The sequence below is a fragment of the Siphateles boraxobius genome, unplaced genomic scaffold (assembly GCF_051911475.1).
Source record: "Siphateles boraxobius isolate OS27281-9 unplaced genomic scaffold, OSU_SipBor_1 130, whole genome shotgun sequence".
In the NCBI taxonomy this organism is placed as follows: Eukaryota; Metazoa; Chordata; class Actinopteri; order Cypriniformes; family Leuciscidae; genus Siphateles; species Siphateles boraxobius.
Genome location: NW_027508734.1, coordinates 28909789 through 28936816, shown reverse-complemented (window position 1 = coordinate 28936816; position 27028 = coordinate 28909789). Strand labels below are relative to the sequence as shown.

The window sequence follows — 27028 nt, the reverse complement described above, 5'->3', positions numbered from 1 at the left end:
ACATCAACCCCCTACACACACCACAGATAATGCGCATAACAGCGACTGAAAGCAAAGTAGCAATCAATACCAGTCAGAAGTTTGGACACACCTGAATGCGTTTACGTTCAGAAACTTGTTGATCTAAAGGCCTGGACAGAGACAAATGGTGACAAAGGGTGGCTATTTTGTAGAATCTAAAATATAAGATAATTTATTTGTCATAGTTGTAATGATTATATTATTACTACCTTTCACACTTAAGAATAATAGTAAAGAATATGTAGGTGCGTCCGAAAATGTATAGTATTGTAAAACAAACAAAATCAGGCATGTTTGTCTGGGGAGGGGATTCAAGTCTGAGACCACGCTGAGAGACTAGGGCCTGGTTTCACACACAGGGTTTAAATTTAATTTAATTAGGACATTTCAGTAGTTCTTATAAACATACCTTAGAAAAAAAGTCTGTGCATCTTGAGGCAAAGCAATGCCAATAATATATATTTTAAGATATGTCAGTTGCTTTCAGTTAAAACAGCTCAAACATACATTTTAGTCTGGGACTAGTTTAAGCCTTTTCTGTGAAACCGGGGAAAAGATTCAAAACGTGGAATTAACTGTTAAAAATATACTGAAAGAATTTAAACAAAGAAACATTATGATAGATAATGAATATGATAATTTACCATATATGATCTACATGGGAACTAAATAGACTTTTCACTTAAATTGCTGTGTTAATAATAAAATTTGTATTTAGGAAATTGTATAAATAAATAAAAAAGCAAAATAGATGTTTTCAGAACTTTGGACCCTCACTGTATATGAGGATTTTGAGTGAGAGTGTGAGAGAGAGAGTGTGAGAGAGAGAGTGTGAGAGAGAGAGTGTGAGAGAGAGAGAGAGAGAGAGAGAGAGAGAGAGTGTGAGAGAGAGAGAGAGAGAGAGAGAGAGAGAGAGAGAGAGAGAGAGAGAGAGAGAGAGAGAGAGAGAGAGAGAGAGAGAGAGAGAGAGAGAGAGAGAGAGAGAGAGAGAGAGAGAGAGGCATTGAACTGGTACAGCACTGGTCACAAGTGCCATGAGTTATCTAGGCATCAACATCAGCGCTTCCGTCTGGCTAACAAAACACTGAGCGCAAAGGATCGGAGGGCTTTTTATGCTATAAAGTCACAAAGTCAAATAAAATTACCCATTAAAATGTGGATTCAATTATATAATTCAATAATAAAACAAATTATTTTATATGGATGTGAATTTTGGGGATCAGTACTAACATTTTTAAATTGGGATAAACTTCTATTATTAACAATCTATTATTGTTGTTTTTTTTCTAATTAATTTTCAATTAGAAATTGCCAAAAACATTTAAGAGGTCCACAGAAGCACTTCCAATGATGCAGGGATGAAGTGGGCTTGTACCAGTTGAACATTGAGGTCCAGAAGAGATGTGTTCAGTTTTGGCATCAACTCCATCAGTCCATCCCGATTCATTTCAATATAAAGCCCTCTTTGCCAATGAAACCAGACTCTAAACACACAGCTACAACCCATAAACGTTTATTAAAAGAAATTGACAAAAATCTAAAAGTTACACTAGACAAAACACTAAAAACTCAATTTGACCACCAAAATAAACTCCAATGTTATTCGACCCTAAATAGAACTACAACATTGGCTAATTATTTACTATTTAAACAATTTAAAGAAAGTCAAACCCTCCCCAAATACAGATTAAGTGACCATGATCTAGAAATAGGAAAAAAGAAAGCATACAGAAACATGGACACAGAGAGAGCAGGGGTTCTGCAGACACTGTGATCTACAGCAAACAGAGGATGAGAAACACTTCCTCCTCATCAGTCCTAAATACCACAATTTAAGAGAAACATTTCTCCCAAGATTTGAAACACTGATTCCATCATTCAACTTAGTGATGCTGAGAAAATGCTTTGGAGAAGATGATAGGACAGCTGAACTAGTGCTAAATATGTGTTAGCCGTTCACAATGTTAGACATGGTTAATTCACTGAGAGACCCAATTTATTGTAGATGGATATAATTTATTATGCTATATATATATATATATAAATATATATTTTGCTACACAGCTATGCTAATAAAGCTCATTTGAAATTGATAGAGACTGCTGACAATGCGGGTATCACTTTACTTTTTGAAATATCTACTCCACATAATTTACATTGATCATTCAAAAGAAAGAACAAGAGGCATAAAAACTGCAGCGACAAAGACATTCTGTCTATGCCAGAAGCATTTTAGAGATGTTACAGTTGTGTGTTGTGTGACCATTTACCATTATCAATGATGTATCTGACAATCTCCTTGCTGCCCACTTCCACAGCATAGTGCAGTAGGGTACGGCCCACAGGGTCCTGCACACACAGGTCTGCCCCCATCTTATGTAGCTCCTTCAACTGCAGAGAAAAGCTGCCAGTTAAACAAACCAACACTGAGATAAACACATCCCCAAACAATGGCAAACCAAAGAGAGCATCACTGTGGTAAGCCACATGGTATCCTGAACACCGAGGCTCATTAATTATTCCAAAGTTTCCGCACAGTAATTCAAACCGAATCTAGTGATGGGCTCAGCTGTGCTTATGGAGAAAAGCACAAGTTTGGCTGAAGGCTGATAGCAAACGTGCCATAGACAGTCTCAATATTAGGTTCAAAGGACCTTTAGGTGCAATTAAGCCCAAAATCTGTGAGAAACCTGCCAGGACTCTTTTATACACCACAGAGAGTTTGGGCTTAAGAAATACTGGCATTATCATCAGTCCAGTGAGTCTAGACAGACTAGTATCATCAGAGGTTCTTTATTCGCCAGTTTTCATTTGGAGGATGATGAATTCTTTCCTGTTGATGAATGCACTGAGAGGAAAGAGGAGACACCATTTAGAGAGAGTCTATAGTCCTGCATCTTTCATGTGAGTTTAAATGTCAGAGAGAGTGTTTACTGCTCTATGTTCCAGTTGTAAGGACGCGGAGATGCTTAATTTAAAGAAAACGCATTGGGGCAGGTAAGGGTTGCGGTGTACATCACTCCCTAGTGCAAACATCCTCATTAATATTTGAAATGTCCTCTCGTCTCTGCTCTGTACCAGAACAGGTTTGGGGCTGGATGTGAGAGATTATCATTCTGGGGAAAGGCTGTTTGGTCACCATAGAAACTAAGAACGAGTGAAAGGTCAAGAGAATTTGCAGGATCATTTATCTGGTTCCGCCTCCGCTCTGCAAGATTCTTGACATTTAATGGTGAGGTCAGTCCAGTGTTAGAGACGACAGAATATCCTTTAGGCCGAGTACTTAACTAAAAGCACACGGATTGCTTTCTTGCATATTAAATTACTGTAAAACACGACATTCGAGCTATACTCAAATGATATGCATGTTCGTGCAAGTCATTTTGCAAATAAAAAATAAAATTTAGTCAAAAGTCTGAGAAACCTAGAAGGTGAAAAGGTTGTTTATGTGCTTAATGTATTCAAATTATGCTCTTACCTTCTGGTGGTCCTTCATTTTCACACATTCGATTAGATTGTCTGCTGACACTGTTAAACAAGAAAGTACTTTATTAATGGAGATTCAAGCTTATTTTTTTCTTTTTTTATTATTTGATCTTGAACTTGTTTTGATCATTTTTACTTAATGATTATAGCAGACTGTTTACCAAGATGTAATGTGATCAGATGTGTTAAAAATATGTAATCCGCATTAGAGACTTCTCCAGAATTAATGGAGGCCGTCTTAATTGATCTTAAAAATATTTTGATGTTATTACTTAAGTGTAACTAAAGCAAGAGATTTGCTAAGATGAAATGTGACCTGGGGCCGTATTCACAAAGAATTTTATTTTACCACTAGGAGTACTCCTAAATCCCATTAAAATATTTTAGCTAGGAGTTTTCTCTTAAAAGTTATTCACAACGCCTTTCAGACCTACTCTTAGTAAGGAAAAATGACAACTCCTAAACTAAGAGTGAGTCTTCGTTGCTATGGATGACGTCAATTCTCATGCACGAGTTTCCACGCAATGATCACGGTGATTGGTTGTTAGATGACAGGGCCATCATGCGGAACATAACACAGACGCAACAAATCATGGAATTACGACATCTAAATATGTCTGTGTCCTACACAAAATAATAATAGTAATGTCATCGAAATGCATATATAATGATATGTTTGTGCAGGCCCCAGTGAAGTGTAATTCTAAAAAGGCAGAAAGAGAGAGAAAAGTGGTGAATTCAATTCAATTAAATTAAGGTAGCCTAATACCCTAATGAAACCGCCACTTGCCTAATAATGAAAAACGACACTTGCATTAACACTTGCTTGGTTAATTGACATCCTATTAGTATAGAAGCTTGTTTCCGCCACTGAATAAAAATAAATTAAAATAATTGCGACTTTTTTATCTCATTGCGAGATATGAAGTCAGAATTGTGAGAAATAAAGTCGCAGTTGTGAGATAAAAAGTAGCAATTAGCTTTTTTATTTTTCATTCTGTGGCGGAAACAAGCTTCCATAGCCTAAATAGACTACTTAAAGCAAGTAAATGTTGCTCCTATTGAAGTAATGTAATAGTTGAATGACGGTGGATTATGAACTCGCCAAAACGAAAAAGAAAGCCCAACTGGACGCAGGATCAGTTACTGCTGCTGGCCCAGTTGGTGCTGAAAAAATAAAAAAATAAAAATAAAAGAGAAATTCGACACTGGGATATCAAGTAAAACTAAGCGTGAGACATAGGAGAAGATTTGTTTGCAGATCAATGCAGCATTCCCGCTTGTGTGGCGGACCCCGGACGACTGCGAGGCGGTGATATGCGCTACAATCCTTTGTGAATAGGTCTTAGTGAGTTAGGAGTCCTCTCGACTTCTTTTAAGCTGTCCCAGACTTAGGTGCTACTTTTAGGGCTAAAATGCTTCGTGAATTACTTTTAGTGAAAAAAATTAGGAGTCTTAAAGTTAGGAGTGACACGCCCATTATTTTTAGGAGTTGCTACTAAATTCGCCAGTTAGGAGCTACTTTTAGCCTTAAAATTCTTTGTGAATACGGCCCCAGAACAGTATGTCAGAGTATATTTTTTTATTTTTTTTATTTTTTCTGTAGATTGTTTTTTAACATTGTTTTTGTGATTGTGCGAGTTGTGCTTTGGCCTCTGCTATTCCATACAGATGATTCTGATGGCTTGAGGCGCACACACTGTGCCCATGTTTACAGGTGATTGTCTTATGAGTGCAAATGTCACTAACAACATCAAAACTCCCCCATTCCAAAAAAAAGAAAGAAAGAAAAATAAACCAATGAAGAACAAAAGAAAGATGGATATGGAAAAAATGTGTTAAGAGCAGGTAAGTAGCTTTTAAGCATCCGTTGTTTTGTCTCATTGAATTGTTCTACAAAATCCATCTATTCATATTATATAAGGTAAACTGGAAACTATTTCAAGTTGGCTAATAGGCTATTTATAGGCAAATTGTTGCCTGCTGTTGATTCATGTTTTATTACATGCATTGTCACTTTCCCTTTGACCAACACTCTTTTCAGTTTAAGGGTTATTTGTGGCTTCAGGCTACTTCGACAACTTGCACTGTAATAACCTGACCTTATTTCCTTTATTTACAGACATGACACGCAAGGATGAATGACTGAAGTATCGAGGTTCCTGCTAAATCCACCCAACAGCTCTAAAATAAATTATTATAGGCTTAGAAATGAAATTATGGTTTGGAAGATGGATTTACTCACCATTTAAATTATGTTAAATCTAGAACAATTTAGAAAAGTTACATTAATAGTTTTAAAGAAAGACTGAATCTACTGTACCAATCTCAAATGTGACCAGATGTGTGAAACCTATGGCATTAGAATAAAAAAACAAAGGCGGTATTATTTGCAAGAAGATTTGTACAGCTGTGATACCAGAAAATGTGCAAATACTAGAGTTAGTTTCCTCATGACAATTGATGACTCCATTATTACTTAAAGGTATTATTTTTTTATAAACTGGCTGCATGCTCAAAACGCTTATGCATATGTTCAATATTCAGTTATTCAGAGTTACACAAGATGATGTTCTGGTTATTTAATGCTTTGGGAGCAGATAGTTTAAAAGGGAGTAGAAATACGATTTTAATTACGGGTGTTAATCACATTTGCTGATGCTGGCTCTGAGGGTTCAGTCTCAATATGCTAAATCTGTGTTCAAAGCTTAGCAATGCCCTTTGTAGATTTGCCTTCCTAATCCAGCAATCTTGTGTGTTGCTTCGCAAACCTCAAGAGGTAAAAAATGAAAACACCCAGCTGGAATGTTGGGCTAACACGCGCTGCAGAGAGGACTGCGAGGCTAAATCTACGCCTGTGTCTAAAGATATGCCCGCTCCAAACCAGCTCTGAAAACTCGGCCGCTTTATGGAACTGAAGAGTCTTTTTTCCTGTCTAGAGAAAAAGCAAGCACAGGGCCAAATCAGGTTTTGGAAATGCGTTCCTCCTATGCTCATGCCAAGATGCTTTGGAGCAAGTGCTGAATTCTAATGTGGATCAATGTGAGTTACGATAACCTGCTCTGCCTCGCTGCACCTCACAGACTGTGAGACAGTCCTTTCCTTCCCCTACCAGTGCCAAGAAGAGCGGAAAACACCACAGCCTTGGCACATGCCCTCTCCTGACAGGCAGCGGCTCGTTAAAAGGAACAAGAAGACCAAGGAGTGTTTAACACTCAACTTCCACCTTCTATGAAAGTCAGAAATGTTTCACTGAGCAAGAGCTGCTCCTCCACTATATGTAGCGACCCCAATTTGCTTCTAGCAGAGACATGAGAGTCTGTACGACTTTAACTTGTTCTCAGAAGAAAGACTAAAATTCAGCCCTCGCTGTGCTCCCATTTACATTTATTCATTTAGAATTTTACATTATTATCCAAAGAAACTGCCAAAGTTCACATGATGTTCATTCACTGAAGAGCAGAAAGCAAAATTAGAGCACTACTTAAACTCCTTACCAGAGTTCACATTGTTCAGGGTGCTCTTCTCAAACCTGTGGGAGAAACAGAAACATCTGAGTGATTGAAACACTTTAAGTCAAAAAACACAAATCTTTTAGAGGACCTCTTCACAGCATGTATCTGAATCTAAAGTTGTTGATGCACACTCTGGGAAGCCATTCATCTCAACTTGAATCATCTGATGAAGCTGTTAAAATAACCTTAAAATCTCCCCCCTTGGTATATGATTGAACAAGCTATCTTGCCTTCGGTCTCCCTGTTACAGACTCTGTCCATTAAACTGGAAGGAGAGGTGAAAAAACATCCTATTATTATTTCACACTTCCATGCAGTATGGTTAAAAATTTCCCATCTGCCAAACATTGACCCTTACCTAAATGCTTGTTTAAGCATCTGGTTGAACCTTAAATTGCGTATTAATAAAACCCCCTTTCTATGGAAGGAATGGATTAAGAAGGGTTTCGTTATATTAAGCAACCTTTAAGAAAATGGTAGTCTTAAGTCATTTGAACACACACGACAGCAGATGGTATATCTTGATCTCAGTTTTTCCGGTATTTACGGTTCCGACTTTTACTTGGTACTACTTTTGGTTCTAGTAACAGCTTCCTGAGTAGGCAGACGTACACTGCATGGTAATTTTGGCATATGGGAAGGGTCATGAAGCATCAGTATACTATTCTTGGTTGATCGGAGTAAAAAGGTTGATTCTGTTCATTGTGTTGTATTCTGGAAAATTTCGGAGAATCAATAAAAAAACTGTTAATCTAAAAATAATCTTCAAATGGTCCTAGAAAGAAAGAACGGCTACAATGCATATGCATACACACTCTTTTATGCACTTCTCAATGTTCAGCATCTCAGATTTATTGAGCAACAGAACAATAACTTCAAATAAGCTTGATAATATTCTTCTCTCAGAGCAAGAGATGAATTGAGAAGAGAGCCCAAACTCAATGAATGTCACTGCAATTCTATCTGTGTGACATAAACAGTGTGACATTACGTCTGTTTGACTGTGCACTGCACAGAATGGGCATCTTGAGCAGTGCATGACAGTCTGACTTGATGAGGTGCTGACATATGATATGCCACTAAAGTACAGTGAGAAGGATTCAAGCAGACTCAGTCGGCACTCGACAGACTCAGTCATTTTACCAGAATGGCTGCATGAGCACTGATGACGACAGCCATTTCACAATTGGTCAGACAGATGATAATATCAGTTCCACTAATACTCAAAAATCAGTGTTTTTTTTGAGTAAAACTCTTTCCATTTAATCTTAATGTCATATCGTTACAATTGTTATGTTAATCAAAATAAAATTGATAAAAATGGTATTTAAATAATACAACTTATCTTGAACTTTTCTCTTTTCCACACAGGCACTGTATCAAGCAGCATGTACCCTATTCAATGAAGAGCGTTTCTGCTTGCTACATGTAAAATTCAAACATCTGTTTATCTGAGAAACATTACATCTAATCTTTGTCTGAGATAAAGTACACAGACACTGTGCGAGCGTCACTATGGGAAGCATAAAGTGATCAATTTGACCTCTTCTTTTTGAACTCCTCCCCCAACTGCAAGCGGGAAATATCAACGATCGGTAAGGACAGACGCAGTGGAAGTCGAACACACCTATGACGATGATGCCATCGTTGACACTACACCTCCTCTCTGTCTTTTCCCCCAACAGACCTGCAGCTGACTGGAGCATTTTCTGTGTGCTCTCACCTGAAAGAATATTTGATCAAAGGGTTCCCCACCCCACACTAAGAAGACTGGGATATTAAGGAAAAGAGACAAGTGGCACACAGGGCGACGATGAACTTTGCTAGAAGCAGTGCAGCTCTGAGACTAGTTTCTTTGCCAGAAACACACTGCAAGGAAATATGTAACAGCATCTGATATAAAGAGCCAATGAGGGGTATTTTTTTACTAAAAAGGTTTGCAGTAAATGTAACTGGGGTGCTGATGGCGCAGTGGATAAGACACATGCCTTTGGTGTGAGAGACCCGGGTTCGAATCCACTGTGAGACACCAATGTGTCCCTGAGCAAGACACTTAACCCCTAGTTGCTCCAGAGGCGTGCGACCTCTGACATATATAGCAATTGTAAGTCGCTTTGGATAAAAGCGTCAGCTAAATGAATAAATGTAAATGTAAAATGTAAACTGGTATTTAGGAGAGGTCAGATCACAGTTGAAAAACAATAAACCTGTTTCACTTCAAACACAATGCCTCAAATTGAGTGAGACAGAAAAAGAGGAAAGGAAAAGGTAAAGGGATTCATGACCATTTGAGTCAAAGCCACATAATACTGTTTCCATTGTGATGTGTGAGTGAGTGAGTGTGTGCGTGTCTGTGTGTGTGTGTGTGTGTGAGAAAGAGAGAGAGAGAGAGAGAGAGAGAGAGAGATTTAGCCTTGCTAAGGAATCTGAGTGTGTCCCATAATTAAAAGCAGTTCACAGACTCATAAATCTGGGCTGACTCTGACATGTCTTCCCAACATGGACCTTTGAATGTTTGCATGCCTCCTCCAGCCTCGCAGCTGAGGTTTAGCCTCCAGGCAGTGAAATTTGCTCAGGTAAGTGGATTTCAGATCTCTGAAACCACAAATCATAACTCTCAGCTATCAAAAACTAACTCTATCAATCCTAATTTATCTTTCCATATAGATTTATCATGACAACTGATGTTAAAAAACACTGATCTCTGGTCAGAGAAGAATTTTCAGATCAGCCAATCTTTTCCCGTGTGTCTGAGAGTTCACAGCATCAATACAGCATGAGGAAAAAAACTTAACCATTTCAAACTAATTCACATCACTGAGCTTGCTGTGGTTATCGGCATCCACATTCATCTTCAGCCATGTCCATTTCGATACAACCTCTTCTTCTTCAGATGGAAAAAAGGCTTGCAGCTGAGTTGGGACAATATGGGCAGTAAAGATCTGATGATGTCACACAATCCTCTACGTATCACAAGAGCTTGATACATGTGCCTGAAATCAGGGCAAATGAATCTCTAACCATCATGTCCTGGAGGAAAAGCTGGTAACGGTTTAGTCCCCTATTGTAAATGATCATCCAGTGTTTAAACATGTCTGAAACATTCCTTGGTATGTAACCCAGACGGCAGCTGTAATCACTGACGTTCCTCACACTGCTTTCACAACACACTCACACACGCTCTACCACAGCTCTAAAAGACACTCTAACATGCACCCTGCACACACACACGCTCAACAATGAAAATATAGCTCAACGCAGCATTAATGGGGTTATTGAGTTTTTGCTAGCTGTAATTGCTAGTAATTTAGCACATTTACAGAAAGGGTAGAAATGTGACATTGGACCAATTATTCGATATGAGTCAAGAAATCCCTCATTAACTCTAAAAAGAAACAGCAATCTGAATCCGGACCGGCCTGGCATTTATTCAGCCAGATCACCAGCTCCCACAAGTTCTCACAAATACGACAAATGGTATTTGCAAGTTAGTTTTACTGTATTGATTGTGGACTGGAATGTTCTTCTCTAATCACCACTGAGATTTATGAGCAGCAGTCTTTTCTTAAAACAAAAACAGTTCTTAATGAGGGCTGCTTGATGACCCGTGCTGTAAATACAATACCAATAGAGGAGACTTCAATATAGGAAGGTTCTTAGGGGTCAAAGTTCAGCACACTAGGGGCCAATCAGACTTTGGCAGCATCAGGATCTGACCTTGATAATGAAGGCTCTGGCCCTGGCTGCTCTTGCGTATCTTTTCTCGCTTGCTTCTCATCAATATAACCTTTATTATGTTCCTTTCCAATTTACCATTTGCAGACATCACATTAAAGATGGTTCGTTAAGCCTGCACAGGAAACAAGGGGCTAATCTCTCTTGCGTGCTCTTGTTTCCTGTTGTTATTTGCTTTGAGTATCAGTGTTCAGATGTGAATCTGCCTCAGAATGCGAGCTCCTCATGGGCCCAGCTATAATTCCATTACAGAGGAAAACACAAATCCCTCATTTAAGTATGACAGAAAAACAACATACTGTAAAACATGTATCGATTAATTACGGCTCACATTCAAAGTTAAACCAACGACAACAAAAAACTAATCAATTTCCCTGGTGAGAGAGAGAGAGAGAGAGAGAGAGAGAGAGAGAGAGAGAGAGAGAGAGAGAGAGAGAGAGAGAGAGAGAGAGAGAGAGAGAGAGAGAGAGAGAGAGAGAGAGATGCTGGTTTAATCAAACTTCCAAGCATCTTAAGCTGATTTGAGGTATTGATGAGACGTAGAATATGGGCAACAGAAGAGATTGCGCTGTAGAAGAACAGACTGGCTCAGGCTGTCACAATTTAAACAAGCTGTCTTTGTGCTTCTCTACCATGCTGAAGCCATCTCTTAAAGAGCAGTTCACCAAAGAATGAGAATTCTGTCATTTACTCACCGTAATGTCATACCAACCCTAATCTTCTAGGGATCATTTGGGATTCAACACAATGTTAAATCACCACTTTTTTTCAATTGTATGAACACTGTTCAAACTATCTTCTTGTATAAGTACTTCACAGAAGAAAAAGTCATACAGGTTTGGAATGATATGAGTGTAAGGGATCTAAAGATTTTAATTTTTGGTTGAAATATCCCTTTAAGATGGGCCGCTTAAACGCCAGATTCTGTTGTCAGCGCTTTGACACATAGCGTAACTGCTCCTCTGGTGACCTGAGTTTGATTCTTGGCTCGTGGTCCTTTGTCAATCCCATTTCACCGTGCCACAAAAATACTAAAATATAACTTTAAAAAAGAAAAGCCAGATTCCACACAATATCATCCAAATGCTAAGATACTAACAAATAAAAGAAAAGCAGGGTCTCGAGATTTTCTCGATGTTTTTTTTTTTAAACTGAACTTCTTTTAACTTGACACTGCATCTTAAAAAATGGGGTGCTCATGCAAGATGCTAAAAAAGCAGTGAGATGTGCCACAATGGTCAAAGATTTCAGTTTAGGAGATGATTACATGGAAAACCAAAAAGCAGCACATTGGAACACAAAAATGCTTTCTGTGTGACTCTGCCCTTAGTCTTAAAGCAAAAAGCAGTCAATAGGATGATAGACATCAAACCGGAGAATGCAAGACAAGACAAAACATGAACAAACAAGACTAGAAATGCCTATACTGGACCAGAACATGGTAAATTACTACTCTTTGCTCCACAGAACTGAATGGTGTGGTCCTGCTGTGCTGGATTTAATTTCCTCATTGCAGCAATGACACATAGTTCACATAAAGAAGAGCCACCGGCAGCCAGAAACTATCCCGACTGGGATTAAAAGAGTAGAGCTGCTCTTTGAACACTAACATCTGTGGTAGCTCTGAGAAGAAACGACTGACAGGGTACAGAGAAGGGAGGAATACAGAAACGAAGTCCGTAAAGCTTTGTCTCACCTGCTGGTAGGTTTGAAATCGGCTGCTGTTGTATTTGAGCGATGAACACCCCCCACCCTTCAAAACAACAAAAGAATTAAACAAAAAACAACATCAATAAATGGGAATGTAAGATAAAATGATGAAGACATTACCATAAACAATAATCTTTTGCCATAACAGTGATGCAGTACAAACTACATTTGCATTTCCCAAAGGAAATGGCAGCAAAGAAAAGTAGCATAGACTTGGGTTTTAGGCTTTGGTTCTGCATACTTTAAATACAATGCTGCATTAGTGCGGCTTTGTCATTTTCATGACACTGAGCAAGCATCTTGTTTTATGTTGGCTGCAAACAATTCACACATGATCACTGTGTATTGTTAAATTGACATTGTTAAATATATACAAGAGAAAAGGGCAAATCAAAATTCAGTATGTAAATAAATCTAAAAGAAAAAATACCAAATTAATTCAGTATTAAAATATTGTGGCAACGTCACTGCTACTGTTGCATTTTAAATAATCAACAGTCAATGGAAGATTTTCAAACTTACAATTGTCCTTTTAAAAAAGTATAAAATGTACAAATGCAAAAAATACCTAAAGAGTCTGTTAAGTAGCTGAGTTGTTAATCAGAATGTTATACAGTACATGGAATGGAAAACATTGAAACTAATAAATAAATACATATAAAAACACACATAAAATAAAATAATAACAAGGAGGGGAAAAAATAAAAGAACTGAGCATTTGTGCATTGTGCTTTTGAGTTGGTGTGACATTTTGAGGACATCAAGCATGTGCATGTGATGTAATCCAGACACATTTCTCCATTAAAACTAGGGGTGGTTCTATTATCTCTTTTCTGGACAGATATTCCTCCCCTCAGGCAGGGTTGTGGCCCGGACCCCACTGGAGCGTATCGGTTCATGGCCAACACAAATGTTACATAATGGACCACAGACACTGGAGTTTCCTTTACAGAGATATTATTGACCCTGGGAGAAACTTAATAGGACCCAAAGCGCCCATCATTTAGGAACACAAAGGAGTCCAAGACAGCCCTCTGTGCTTTACAGAGCTGATTTCACACAAGAACGAGATTTGTGATTGTGGTTTCTGACTAGAGAGCAGTCAGGCAGTGATATGCCTTACGTCTTCTATGAAGTGAAAGCTAGCAGTTCATGGACAGCAGCTTTCTTGCATTTTTATCGGTGTAATATCTCTTGGCCTGTATCCAGTGGTCGGTTCTTTCCTCTGTACAGTATATCATTGAGAGGTCTGGGATCCTGTAGAGAATCTAACAGAAAATCTCTCTCATCCTCTCCAATCGCAAATGCATATACGTACACACACATTTACATGAAGTAGAGCCTAATATCTGTCTGTCCTGCCATGATGGATAGTGGATTGACAAACCACTTCCAAATCAAGCATGGAAATAAATAAATAAATAAAATCGCAAAAACTATCACTTCTGGAGACTTCTGCCTGACAAACAACATCTCCAGCAATACTTATATATTATAATTTATATTTGTATAACAAAATAAGCAGGAATAAAGACTTATTACAAGCAAACATAAAAAATTAAATATTCCATGTAAGCTTCATGTCATGTATGTGAAAACACTAACTTTTTCATGGAGTCCTCATGAAATGCTCATGAGGATTAAATGCATCCTTAAAAAACCTTCATGAAAACCCCTCTCTCTCACACAGACACAGAGAACAAGGAACATGCATTTATACACAGTAATGAGATGTCATACTTTTCACAAAAATACCTGGTGGCCACAGTTGCAAACACACCAATACAGACTCAAGCATACAGTACAAGCAAACACATTTACTCTTATTTTACCCATACTGAGGGGAGTGAATGCAATACTTTACAAATGAAAGGTACTTCATCCATCGTTTTTTTATTCGGAACGCAGGCTAAAAGATATGATTATTCATTAGAAATGAATTATAAAATCTAGCATTTGAGCTAAAAACAAAAGATAAACTAATGTAGTAAAAAGGATGGTATTGACTCTGCTTGGACAATCGAAAGATTTTAAACGTTTCTAAATGTTTTAAAATAACTGCTATACACACACATTGCTCTGTTATAAACATAAATTTGAAAGTAAATAATAAAGCAGTCCTAAATATATCTACCACTGTATAAACACTGCAGGAACATCTCTACCGGATAAGATATTTCAAACTGCCGAGCACTACATATTGTATATATTATCAATAAACCATCAAGCCCCACAAAAAGAGAAATGAGAGTAGAGAAGTTAGCTCCCTTTTGCTACAATAAAGATTAGCTAGAGAGGGTTTCTTTCACAGAAAAACTTGAGATTCACAGATCAGCATCTCTCATAACTATCACAGAACTCAATACTCTGCTTAGGGCCATACAAATGCAAATCAGGTAGAACTTTATAAGCCTGGAAAAGAAAAAAAGAACACTTTGTGTGTGGCAGTAAGCTTGATCCACGTGGCTGGAGTTTGAGAGACATGTTCTGGAGGAGCATAAACGTTCGTTCTCTATCTCTTACCTGCTGAGAGCTGCTTTGGTTGATCTGAGCGAGTCACAGTGTGCAAGTGCTTCTGCCACAGAACTGTCACTGGAAACACGCTTCCTTTGGAGCTCTGCAGCCCTAAGGAAACAACGACAGAGAGGAATATCAAGAGGAATATAACAGCAGGCCAGTCATTATATCTGCATCCAACAAAAGCAAATGCTATGGTCTAGCTGCAAACCAATCAAAATTATCTGTGTGCTTGTTCTTTAAGGCTTGGAAGACTTTGCAGTATAAAAAAAAATAACATGCAAAAACCCACAATTACTGTACAGTCTGGTTAATTCAAAACACACCTAAAAGATAAGGAATATCCTTTAAAAAAAAATATATATATATGTATATAGATATAGAAGTAGGTTTAGATGCATATTGTTTGTGTTTTTAGTGTATAATAATAGTATGTGAGAGAAAGGGAAAGGAAGAGATGAAGGTGGAGACAGAGAGACGGAGTAAGATAGAGACACTACCCTTTGATCTCCACTAGTGCATGTATCACCCTGCAGCAGTCTGATCTCATTTGTTGGAAAAGCATAACCGGTGGAAAAACATTACGAAGACAAGAGAGAGTGGAGTGAGTGAGTGAGTGAGTGAGTGAGTGAGTGAGTGAGTGAGTGAGTGAGTGAGTGAGTGAGTGAGTGAGTGAGTGAGTGAGTGAGTGAGTGAGTGAGTGAGTGAGTGAGTGAGTGAGTGAGTGAGAGAGAGAGAGAGAGAGAGAGAGAGAGAGAGAGAGAGAGAGAGAGAGAGAGAGAGAGAGAGAGAGAGAGAGAGAGAGAGAGAGAAAAAAAACATTTCTAGAGACTCAAAAAGACAATGCTTTCTGTCACTTTGTTCACCCACAGTTCACCCAGGCAAACTCAGCACTTAACACCACAAAGAGATCACCACAAAGGCTAATTACCTTTTTTTATTAATTTAATATTCCTTTCATGAGCGATTCTGTGTGATTCTGAATTGAACAAAAGCATGTTCAATGTTGGCTAGGCGAGAGATCGTTATTTCATGCCCAAGGGAGTTAAGGGATGTAATAATGCCTGCCAAACGCATCATCAGCCGTACGCCATGTGTGACTGATTGGGTGTGTGCAACTAACCACAAATCAGGAATAGAAAAGTTGACGAAAAATTGAATCGAGAACAAAAAAAGTGCCATTGATTAAATGTATAAATAAAAAAATATGTTAAAGTGAAACATCCAAATAAAAGGAGGACAAAATGGAAGGAGAAAAGGAGGATGAGCTGAGGAAAAAGGAGATGTTAATTACAAGAAGGTGAGCCAAAGTTCTCTGAAAGACTCTTCGGTTTGGCAAGCATGTCATTAAAACATGCAGAAACTATACTTAAGTATCGACAAGGAAGAAAACATCCAAGCCTCTTGCAATAACAGACAAAGCCAATGGACAAAGAAATCATTTATAGTGCTGCTTTTTAAACATTTTACAAGAACCCAGATATATTTATATATATATAAGAAAAATAGAATGTCGACATTTTGTAGCTTTGTATGCTTGTGGTGCTTCTAACACAAAATATATAAAATAAAATAAAAAAACACAATTATCAAGGTAAACAAGACTAATTAAAGAAAGCCTCAGCTTTGATGTGAAATACCCAGGTGGCTTAGAGTGAACCCGAGAAAAAGGGTGAGAGAAAAGGCAGTGTTTGAATCATTAAGGCTGAAAAATGACACATTTACTGCAAATGTGAAGTAAAAGAAAGACTTTCTGAAGTTCAAATACAGAGAGATAAAGGGCATATCAGTACATCTCAAGCATCCACTGCCCCTAAAGTCAAAAGGCTGACTGTTATCTCACAATCACAGTACAGCACACATGACAGAAGCAGCATCAGGACTGAAAGTGCTCTGAGGGTTCCCTCAATGTTTTCCATTGGGAGCCAAAAACAATAGCTCCTATCCGTTGGGTTATACAATGACATACATGACATAATCAGAAGAGAGTTATGCCCAGCGAGCGGCTTCTCTCTGTTTCAACCAGACAAGCTTCAAACAGCTGGGGGATGCAGGAGGAAAACAATCATTATACAAAATTCACAGAGATAACTATTCAATCACTCTGATAAATCAATAGACTGCTAGTCTCTTCCTGACCAGCATGAGCTAAATACATGAATAGATTTATTAGCAAATATCAGATAATTGCCAAGATTTATGTTTTTTTTAAAGAAGTCTCTTATGCGCCTCAAGGCTATTCGATAAAAAATACAGTAAAACAGTACTATTGTGAAATATTATTAAATAACTGTTTTATATATATATACACACACACACAAACATACAGGGCTTGACATTAACTTTTTTCTAGTGGTTTTCCAAAGTTACTAGCCACACAGCATTTTTACTAGCCAGCCACATTTTTGTTGTTGCGAAATTACCTGATTAAAGTTGACTATGGCGTGCTAAAATTTACTTGAACTAGATTTACAACCCTTTTAAATGTAAAACCACTGTAACACACCCAAATCAAGACTACATAAATGTATAACAATACAGGTCATTATCATTAGCTCTGATAAAGTTGTGTGTAAAGCTCCTTTTTAAAATAAAACCATGTATTAAGATAAAGACATTAAAAAGTAGCTTCTTATTGCATAATAAAAGTGGTGCATGGATGTAGAAGATTAATAAAAAAGATAAAAAACCTTTAGCATTAGAAACCCTGTCTGTTTAAATATCAGAATCAGACTCAATTACTTTATTGAGCCCCGATGGGAAGTTGCAATGGAAAGTAGGTCAGTCTCGAAACCTCAAGAAAAATGCATGCCATGGTTCGGACAAAGTTGCTTTTATTTTCATTCAAATTTGAGGGGAACGTCCCTCTCATCATAAAGAACACATTTCAGTTTGTGTCATTTTTGTGTTTAGGCCCTAATAATGACTACTGGTAAGGTTGACGAGAAATGGATAGAAATATACACTGTAAATGTAAACACTCCTTACAGTATCATCAACAACAGCAGTAAATAATAGAGTAGAAAAAACATCTCTGCATTAGAACAACAATGAGCAAAGAAGACTTAATTAATGGCGTGATTAATGATGAACGACACCTGCGTGACGCACCGGTATCGTATCTCTCACGGAGGAGAGGAAGCATAAAAGGAGGGGCGAAGACGGTGAAGAGCGAGAGAGGACAGGCCTGAATTTTATTTGATGTTTTGCTTTATTGTGTGTGGCGGCAGTCGACCGTGAGGGACTGCAGTCTTTACTTTCGTTTTTGTATTTGTTTTATTTTGTCATTAAAATGTATTTGATTGTTCGCTGGTTCCCGCCTCCTCCTTCCTATTACATCTGAACTGCGTTACACTAGTGCTGAAACCCGAGAAGGAGGCGGGAACCGGCCAAAGTGGCTAGTTGGAGTGACTCTGTTACCCGCCACAAGCAAAATCCACCCGGGTGGATTGGCGGGTGTTAATGTCAAGCCCTTTATATATATATACTTTTGACCGGTAATATATTATATATAAGTCTATATACATATATGTATGGATTGTACATGTGCATATATTTATTTTTATGCAATTTCTTCCTGTGATGGCAAAGCTGAATTTTCAGCAGTCATCATTACTCCAGTCTTCAGTGTCACATGATCCTTCAGAAATCATGATGAAAACAGTTGCACTGCTTAATATTTTTGTGGAAACCATATACATATACATTCAATTTCTAGATAATTTAATAAATAGAACAGAAAGTTCAAAGAGAATTTATTTGAAATCTAAATATTTTGTAACATGATAAATGTCTTTCCTGTCACTTTTGATCAATTTAATGTGTCCTTGCTGAATAACGCAAACTTTTGAATAGTAGTGTATGTTGTGTTTTGGCTGTTGGTCCCCTAAAATTTCTTTAGCAAAGCATTCCACTAAGGTTGAATAATATAAAATAAAATATCAAATGCACCCTCCCTACAGACCTTTACATTTACTGAATAGAAATTATGTGTGATGATGGAACTGAAGGTAAATATAAAGATTTGATGAAATCAAATGATATCGTCTTGTAGGCTTGGGCGGTATCCAAATTTTGATACCGTCAAACCTCCTCCCTATTTTACCGGGGTATACGGTATTACCGTGACTAATTAAAAATTATGACATAAGGCTCAGACAGCGTCACCAAACTGTTGGCTTGTGTCTAAACCCTTCAGAAACTGAATACCAGATCGGGCATAAAAAACACACAAAAAAAATCAAGGCCAACCCGTGCACGTTGTGTCTGATCCCGGCTGACGGCATTAAATGTAATATGAGCCGTAGCCCTATTTAGACTAGACTATTTTTAATACATGGGCCGTTATAATATAGTGGCGCCAAATAATTGTTTAACCCAGGTGCTGAAGGGGTGGTAGATATAAATACTATTTATAAATGAGCAAAAATGGGACAATTAATAATATTTAATTATTTTAATTATGACAATTGTATTCATTTTATTCATTCATTTAAATTAAATTAACAAGCAACAAGAAAGAAGTGCATTTGTAAATCCGGTGACACGCGTCCATTGATTTTTATTAATACAACTTTTCTGTCAGTGCTGCAAAGATTAAGTTGACGATCGCCATCTCCTAGTGAACGCGCATATATAGAGAGAAATGCAAATCATGGATTACATAATCAGAAGGTATAGGCTAGCCTTTTTCTTTTCGTTTTGAATTGTTTCGTTTAAAGAAATTGACGATTGATATCTCCGTAGTGAACGCGCCTACAGAGAGAAATGCACATCATGGATAAATCCGAGAGTATGCTGCCTATATTTCTTTTCCTTTTGAATTGTTTCGTTTAAAGAAATTGATGAATCGCCATCTCCATAGTGAACGATAGAGAGAAATGCACATCATGGATTACATAATCAGAGAGTAGGCTAGCCTATTTCTTTTCGTTTGGAATAGTTTCGTTTAATTTGATGATCGCCATTTCCGTATAGAACGCGCATAGAGAGAAATGCACATCATGGATTAAATAATCAGCGAGTGGCCTATTTCTTTTCATTTTGAATTGTTTCGTTTAATGAAATTTCAAGCTTTATTTAGATATCTGTCATGTCTGTGAGACATACACTGAGTTTCGGTTAATTTATGATGAGATTTCAATGCAAGTGACCGTGGCGCGCCAGCGCACGATCATGTCATGATTATGTTGTCTGCTATATTTGATTTTTATTTATTATTGGTTGATAAAAAAAAAAAATTAAAATTAGGATACAATTTATACAAAACGAAATTCACTTTAAAGAAAGGCCTTTTACAAAATGAAACTTAATTAAGTGGTCAATGTCTGACTCCCGATGCATCCCATCTTACTAGTGCTCTTCAGTTTTCATTATCAACGTAAAAAAAATAACATTATAATATTTTAACAAATATAAACTAATGCGCTTATTTAATGAACTCGGGGCAAAATGCACCCTCGCAGCAGTGAGTGGGTGGTTGTTTCGGAGATGCGACATTAGGTTAGAGGTGTTTCCATCTCTCGCGGTCACCTTTTTTATTGCAACATTTACAAATTGCCTCGTCAGTATTTACCGCCTCTCCCTTCCCTCTCTCTCTCTCTCTCTCCTCCACACTGTCACTTGATGACAACTACATAAGCATTTTTAGGCATTGAATAAATTATATTTATTTATTATATATAAGTGCCGGTAATGACGGTATTGAAACTGATACCGTTGCTATTTTAAGACCCCGTGGTATACGATATTACCGAAATACCGCCCAACCCTATCGTCTTGTGTAAATCAATATAATGTAATTATTCATTCTTTACTAAGACAAAAATCTAAATTACCGTCTGTATTCTCTTTCTGTGTCTTGAGCTTTCTTAACCCCTCCCAACACAAACACAAACAAACACACACACACACACACACACACACACACACACACACACACACACACACACACACACACACACACACACACAGAGGAGATTAGCAGGAGCTGCGGTGCTGTATGACTTTTTCAAGAAGCTATAAATAGAGGATCGGATCAAGCTCTGCGCTGCAGGAAACGCTCTGTTTTATTCACTCTTTAGTACACAATTATACACACACACACACACACACACACACACACACAATCTCACAATCACATTATCATTCCCATATCCAAACATGCATAGACATTCATGTATGAACCTGCCTACACGTGTGTATGTTTACTGTATATTAAAAGCATTTCAGAAGCAACAACTATTAAGTGCCCTAGGTGGATGTTAAACATACAGTTCTCAGTACTTTAGAATTAGTGTTGTTAATGTACTGTAGCATTTGTATAAAGCAGCTAAGCTGTAAGAAACACACTGCCACCAGGCGGCTCGATGCTCTAGCTCTACTGCTCTCTGTTGGCTGAAACTGCTGTCAGATATCAGCCATCTGAGTAATTAGCTACTGACGATTATGAACATGTCTCCTGTACGAGAGTTTGTGTAAAATAACTCATTCATCAAAACATCAATATAATGAAAGGAAAGTTAAAGATTAGTTTAAAGGGATAGTTCACCCAAAAAGGGAAATGCTGTCATCATTTACTCGTCCTTCGTTATTCCAAACTTGTACAAAGATATATTGAAGAATGTCTCCTTTGAACTGTTTTTGGTCATATAATTGGTACCCAAAACAAAAATGGACCTGATTGTGACATTTCTCAAAATATTTTCTTGTGTTCCTCAGAAGTTCAGTCATACAGGTTTGGAACGACATGAGGGCAAGTACATTTTTGGGTGAACTATACCTTTACATAATGGCACTGGATACACTGAAACCGTTTCCTCTGTGTTTGTCCATGTGTGTATTTACGGTGTCTCACCTAGGTCCAGGTGAGTTTGGTGGAGAAGAGGAGGATGATGGGAAGGCAAATTTATGTGGATCGGACGAGACATCACCAGAGTCCACCAGGTCTGGCATGCCTGGCGATGTGCTGACCGTCTCTGTGACAACCAGTTCCGGGTCCAAAACAAACAGCTCATCCTGAGAAATCTCAGTCACGTAGTTAAGATGCTCCTGAGACAGACGCAAAACAAATATGCACGGTTTGTTTGTGGACACTCAAAATTGCTCAATTTTAGCTCAAATTACTCTTAGAGGTATTGTATGGAGGACTCACTTGAGCTCGATCAATCCTGTAGAATCGATCAGCTGTTGTAGCTGTAAACACAAAACATAAATAAGAACCCAAATCAGGCCTCTGATTAGTTACCAGACCTTCAGATCAGGTCTCCAAATTAAACAACTGTACCCTTCAACATCTACAGATCATACACTGGGTTATTTTATCATATGTTAGCTATATTTGTCTATTTCTGGGTGTTCTTACTCATAAATAAACTTCATCCTTTGGTTATACTGTTACTGTAGTCATTCTGTGTGTGGGTTAAAGTTATTTGAAATTCCTAAATTCTAACCCAGCAGTACAGTAATTTTGTCTTTTTTTAAATTTATTTTTTATGTTGGGTCAAATATTTAACCTAACCAGCTGCAGTGTTGGGTAATTTACTCTAAAAAGTAATTAACAAGCTACTAATTAGCCAAAATCTTCAACAGTAAGTATTGCATTACTTATTACTTTCTAAATCCCATATCAAACTCAACCACTTAAACAATGCAAGGATAGACATGAATCTGCTCGTTTAGTTCTTTCAAATAAATCATAAACAATTGCATAAATTATCTTTTAAATTAGTATTCTCCGTATTTAAAGGGAAAGGGATATATTAAAAACATACATTTTAACATTACATGTTAATTTTAATGTAACATCCACTATTATTTATATTCTATAGTCTCTTTACAGTATTAAATGCAATTATATCAGAAGTAACAGTAATTGAATTACAGAAAACTTAAAAGTAATCCCGTACTGTATTTGAATTACTTTTCCTTTGAAAATTACAGTAATTAATCACTTAGTAATGCATTACAGATTACACCCAACACTGCTCAGCTGGATTAAAAAAAAAAAAAAAAAAAAAAACAGCGCTGGGTTGCCAAAATGACCCAAATTGGGTTCTCAGAATATGTTCATGGTTATTATCTACAGGTTCATGATACCCCTTTGACAGGGTTGGCTGCAACAGATAAGATGATCTGAACGAATCAGAGGGTGACAATAAAGCATGCCAGGTATTTAGACCAATGGTGCTGCTGGATTTCTGAAGGGGTGTGACACTCCCTCATGTTGTCTTAAAGGACAATTCCAGCCAAAAATGAACCTAGGGGTAAATAACACATGGGTACCGAGACAAACGTTCTCTGGGATGCGTTTTCATGATAATCGAATGTACCCAGTTTTAACGTTAGTTTTAGTTTAACCACAGATTAGCTTATAACGCTAGTGTATGGGGCATCGAATAAGTAAAAATAAAAATCGCTAGTTAATACCACTAATAAGGCTCAGAATAGCCGCACACTAACACGGTAGCATAATTAGGGTGTCTACCTGCAAACCGAAGCATTGAGAACTTTGTAAGTGTACAGACAGTTTAATAAGAAGATACTATATAAAGACAGTACACTTTACGTATACAGGCAGGAGCCATCTTTGAGCAATCAAAACAGTCTCGACCAGTCGAACCACAAACGCCGTGCTACGTGAGCTGAACTGTGACTATCGACCAGCACGTAGCACGGCGTTCGTGGTTCGACTGATCGAGACTGTTTTCCAAAGATGGCTCTTGCTTGTATACGCGAAGTGTACTGTCCCATGTGTTATTTAGCCCTGGGTTCATTTTTGGCCGGAATTGTCCTTTAATGAGCATGAAAAGAGATGTTGCCATGGGTCTCACATCTCACCAAAGCAAATTACTCCCAAAGATAATGCACATGCTGAAAATGCACACATAAACAAATTCCCAAGAGCTTGACTTCATACCTGTAAATAACACATTTGCCACTAAAGTAATGAGTGCACCTGATTCCTCACACTCTGGTGACAATTTCCCCCCTTAATGCTGGCCTGGGGCATGGACAATCTATTCCATGATCCATGAAAATGGTATAACACTGGCCTTGGATCAGACTTTCCCCCAGCTTGAACTGAAACTAATTATTTGACAGCAACTTCATAACTCCGAGCTGAGAAGTGCTTCCACAATCACTCTCAAAAGTTTTGGCTAATTCTGTAGCTCTCTGCTCTGGTAATGAAGCCCTCAGAAGTTTTTTAGTCTTAAAATGAGGAGATGAGTTTTGCCAGTGGGAAGAGAGGAAGGAGGGACTGGAAAGAAAGGATGAAAAAAGGGTGGGAAGTGTAGAAAGATGCATGTACTGAACAGGGGATTGTGATGTACTGTCATTTCACTGGTTTGATGTGTAGCAGTTTAGGATCTATGTGAATGTGACTCAGCTGTCACAGAGGATTGGTGTATAATGAATACTGACTCCCCATATCTCGAGATGCTGTCAAATGAAGTCTGACGGCCCTTTCAACACAATTCGAGTCAATGCTTCAACACACATCTCACCTGTATGCGAAAAGCAATTTATTTCTATTTATCATTTCTCATTGAATACATATGTATAATTATCTTTTTGCTTCAACGAGTTACATGCATTGAGGGATCAATCAGGAGATAACTACTAGAATTGGAAAGTGGTCCACACAAAGGTCTGTATGGTGACAATAATGAGCTAGAAGGATAGTGTTAAACAAACCATAAAGCCCTATTTAAAAAATACATACCAGTCAAAGGTTAGAGGTCATTTACAATTTCATTGTTTTTGAAAGAATTTTCATGCTCAACAAGGCTTCATTTATTTAATAGAAAATACAGTTAAAAAGTATTACAATTTAAAATAGCAGTTGTCTATTTGAATATATTTTAAAACAGTATCACAACTACAGTCTTCAGAGTCACATGATCATTCAGAAATAATTTTAATATGCTGATTTGGTGTTTTAGAAACATTTCTTATTATCAATTTTGACAACAGTTGTTAATATTTTTGTGGAAACCGCTAGACTGTTTTTCTGGATATTTCATGAATGGAGAGTTCAAAAGAAATTTAAATGCATCCTTGCTGGAAAAAAGTATTAATTTCTTTAAAAAAATATATATATTACCCTAAACTTTTGAATGGTAGTGTACTTTAAAGGAAAATAAGAAAATAAGTAAAACAAAATTAAATAAATAAAGAATAGAAATTTTACCTCTAATAAATACAGAAATTAATTATGTTTCCAAATGTTTTTGTGAACTCAATGGATGATGCTAATTGAGACGAATGGTGTGTGTATATGTACATATGCAACACATGTGTGGTAATGTACGTCACATAAATGACTGAGTAATGACTCTTACATCATTTGACTTGGTGAAACACACATACCCACAGAGTTCATCATGTCAGACATGCAGTTAATATGATGCCAACAGCTCCTCTCTCTTTCTCTGTGGCTGTAATTCTCTCCCGCTGACAGTAATCATAATGGCACTCCTTATTAGTGCTCAAATGTCAGAGTAGATTCTGTTCTTTAGTATGGAGATTCATGACTCTTTCTCTTTTCCTCTTTGGCTCACTTTGATTCTGGCACTGATAAGAGAATATTTTGTGGGTCTGACTCATGGTTTTGAATCTCTGACCTTTCTCTGCCATTTTATTCACAGCAAACACCTACACTTTGTGCACTGATAAACACAACTCCAGCCCACATCCTTGAGGGCCACCATGACACACTTGATGTTCAGTACCCCAGATCTGACTCTCTGAATTCTACAATCCAAACTACTGTGAAAAGAATACTCACAATCGAGAAAGCACCATTTTGGCGACAGCCTCTGAGATGACAAAGCCTTTGATTGTGCCCCGTCACCTTCCTGTGAATGAGAGAAGAAGAAAGTATGGGGTAGGAGATGGGAAGAGGAGAAAGGTAGATACAGTTCTGATTAGTGTCAGTTTATGCCACTCAAAGCGAATTAACAGCATATGAAAAATGTGAAAGTTCACTATTTCACCCCACACACACACACACACACATTCAGACCTGTCATTTTATCCTGTAACATCAATTAATCTCTTTCCTAAAGCGCCAAACTGCCATTTGAAGATATATGTCATGCAAAGTCAAATACCCACTACAAAGACTACACTCACAGAATCCACAAACACACAATAAATACAACACCTGCATGCACCATCACTAAAGAAAGCTGCCATTCTCAACAGAAGCTAAATGTGATCGAAGGCATCCATCCACACAAAGCACATGGGAGCACTTAGGACCCAGGGGAAATATCCAGGGAACGAACCTTTGAGTGAGTGGATTTAGCTTAGCAAGCATTTAGTATAAATTGTGCTTATTTGAAGTTCCACCCATAACATCTGTCATGAGGGAATGCTGTACTAATGAGGGTTCTCTTCACGTCTGAAAACAGACTAGTGTCTAGGAGGCGCTAGAGTGCTCTAATCTCAGAAAATGGTGCGGGAGATTTCGGATGAATTGCAGAATACTCTGCTTTGAGGATCATGTTAAGCTCTATCTAAAAACATACTCTCTTGCTTATTTTATCTCTTCGGAGTTTTACGCACACTCACGGTAAACACGTCTGCCTCCGAGCCTATTTTTAGAGTACACAAATGTGCTGCTGAAGTTAATGTAGTTTGGGTTTGTGCAGGAATGTCCATCAAAATCTGACAGGCCTTAGTACAAACAGAACTCTGTTTGGTTTTCTAGAATCTTTGTCCAGGCTGTATTTCCAGCCTTGTTCCTGAAAGTGCTCCAGGTGTGCCTGTTTTACCTCTCACAGGTATCTTACCCACCTGGAGCACCAGCCGCTGCAGAGATGGGTGACACGACACAAAGTCCTGCAGGAGACCCCATTACATTAGATACATACACACACAAACCCCCTCAGATCAGGCATACATTGCATCAAGTTCAGATACAAATGCCAATCATATAAGATTTCTCTATTATTTATAGTCTCCATTTCAACAGATGGACAACAGTTTTCTATGAAAATTCCCTCTAGCACATGAATTAATGAGAGGATTTGAATTTG

The 27028-nt window shown here is 37.8% G+C and overlaps 1 protein-coding gene across 15 annotated transcripts in view; it reads right to left on the bottom strand.

The window, feature by feature from the left end:
- The window catches only part of dgkza (diacylglycerol kinase, zeta a), a 114025-nt gene that overhangs the window by 6617 nt on the left and 80380 nt on the right, over positions 1-27028 (bottom strand). For 9 of the 15 annotated variants that reach the window (XM_077229143.1, XM_077229152.1, XM_077229145.1 and 6 more), the window contains 9 exons: positions 26787-26831; positions 25774-25843; positions 22138-22178; positions 21841-22034; positions 14991-15092; positions 12454-12510; positions 7005-7039; positions 3500-3549; positions 2292-2412 (listed from right to left, as the gene is read on the bottom strand). In XM_077229143.1, the coding sequence (XP_077085258.1) occupies positions 2292-2412; positions 3500-3549; positions 7005-7039; positions 12454-12510; positions 14991-15092; positions 21841-22034; positions 22138-22178; positions 25774-25843; positions 26787-26831 (715 nt within the window). The remainder of the gene's footprint in view (positions 1-2291; positions 2413-3499; positions 3550-7004; positions 7040-12453; positions 12511-14990; positions 15093-21840; positions 22035-22137; positions 22179-25773; positions 25844-26786; positions 26832-27028) is intronic. The other 6 variants (XM_077229144.1, XM_077229146.1, XM_077229151.1 and 3 more) reach the window with 1 other exon arrangement.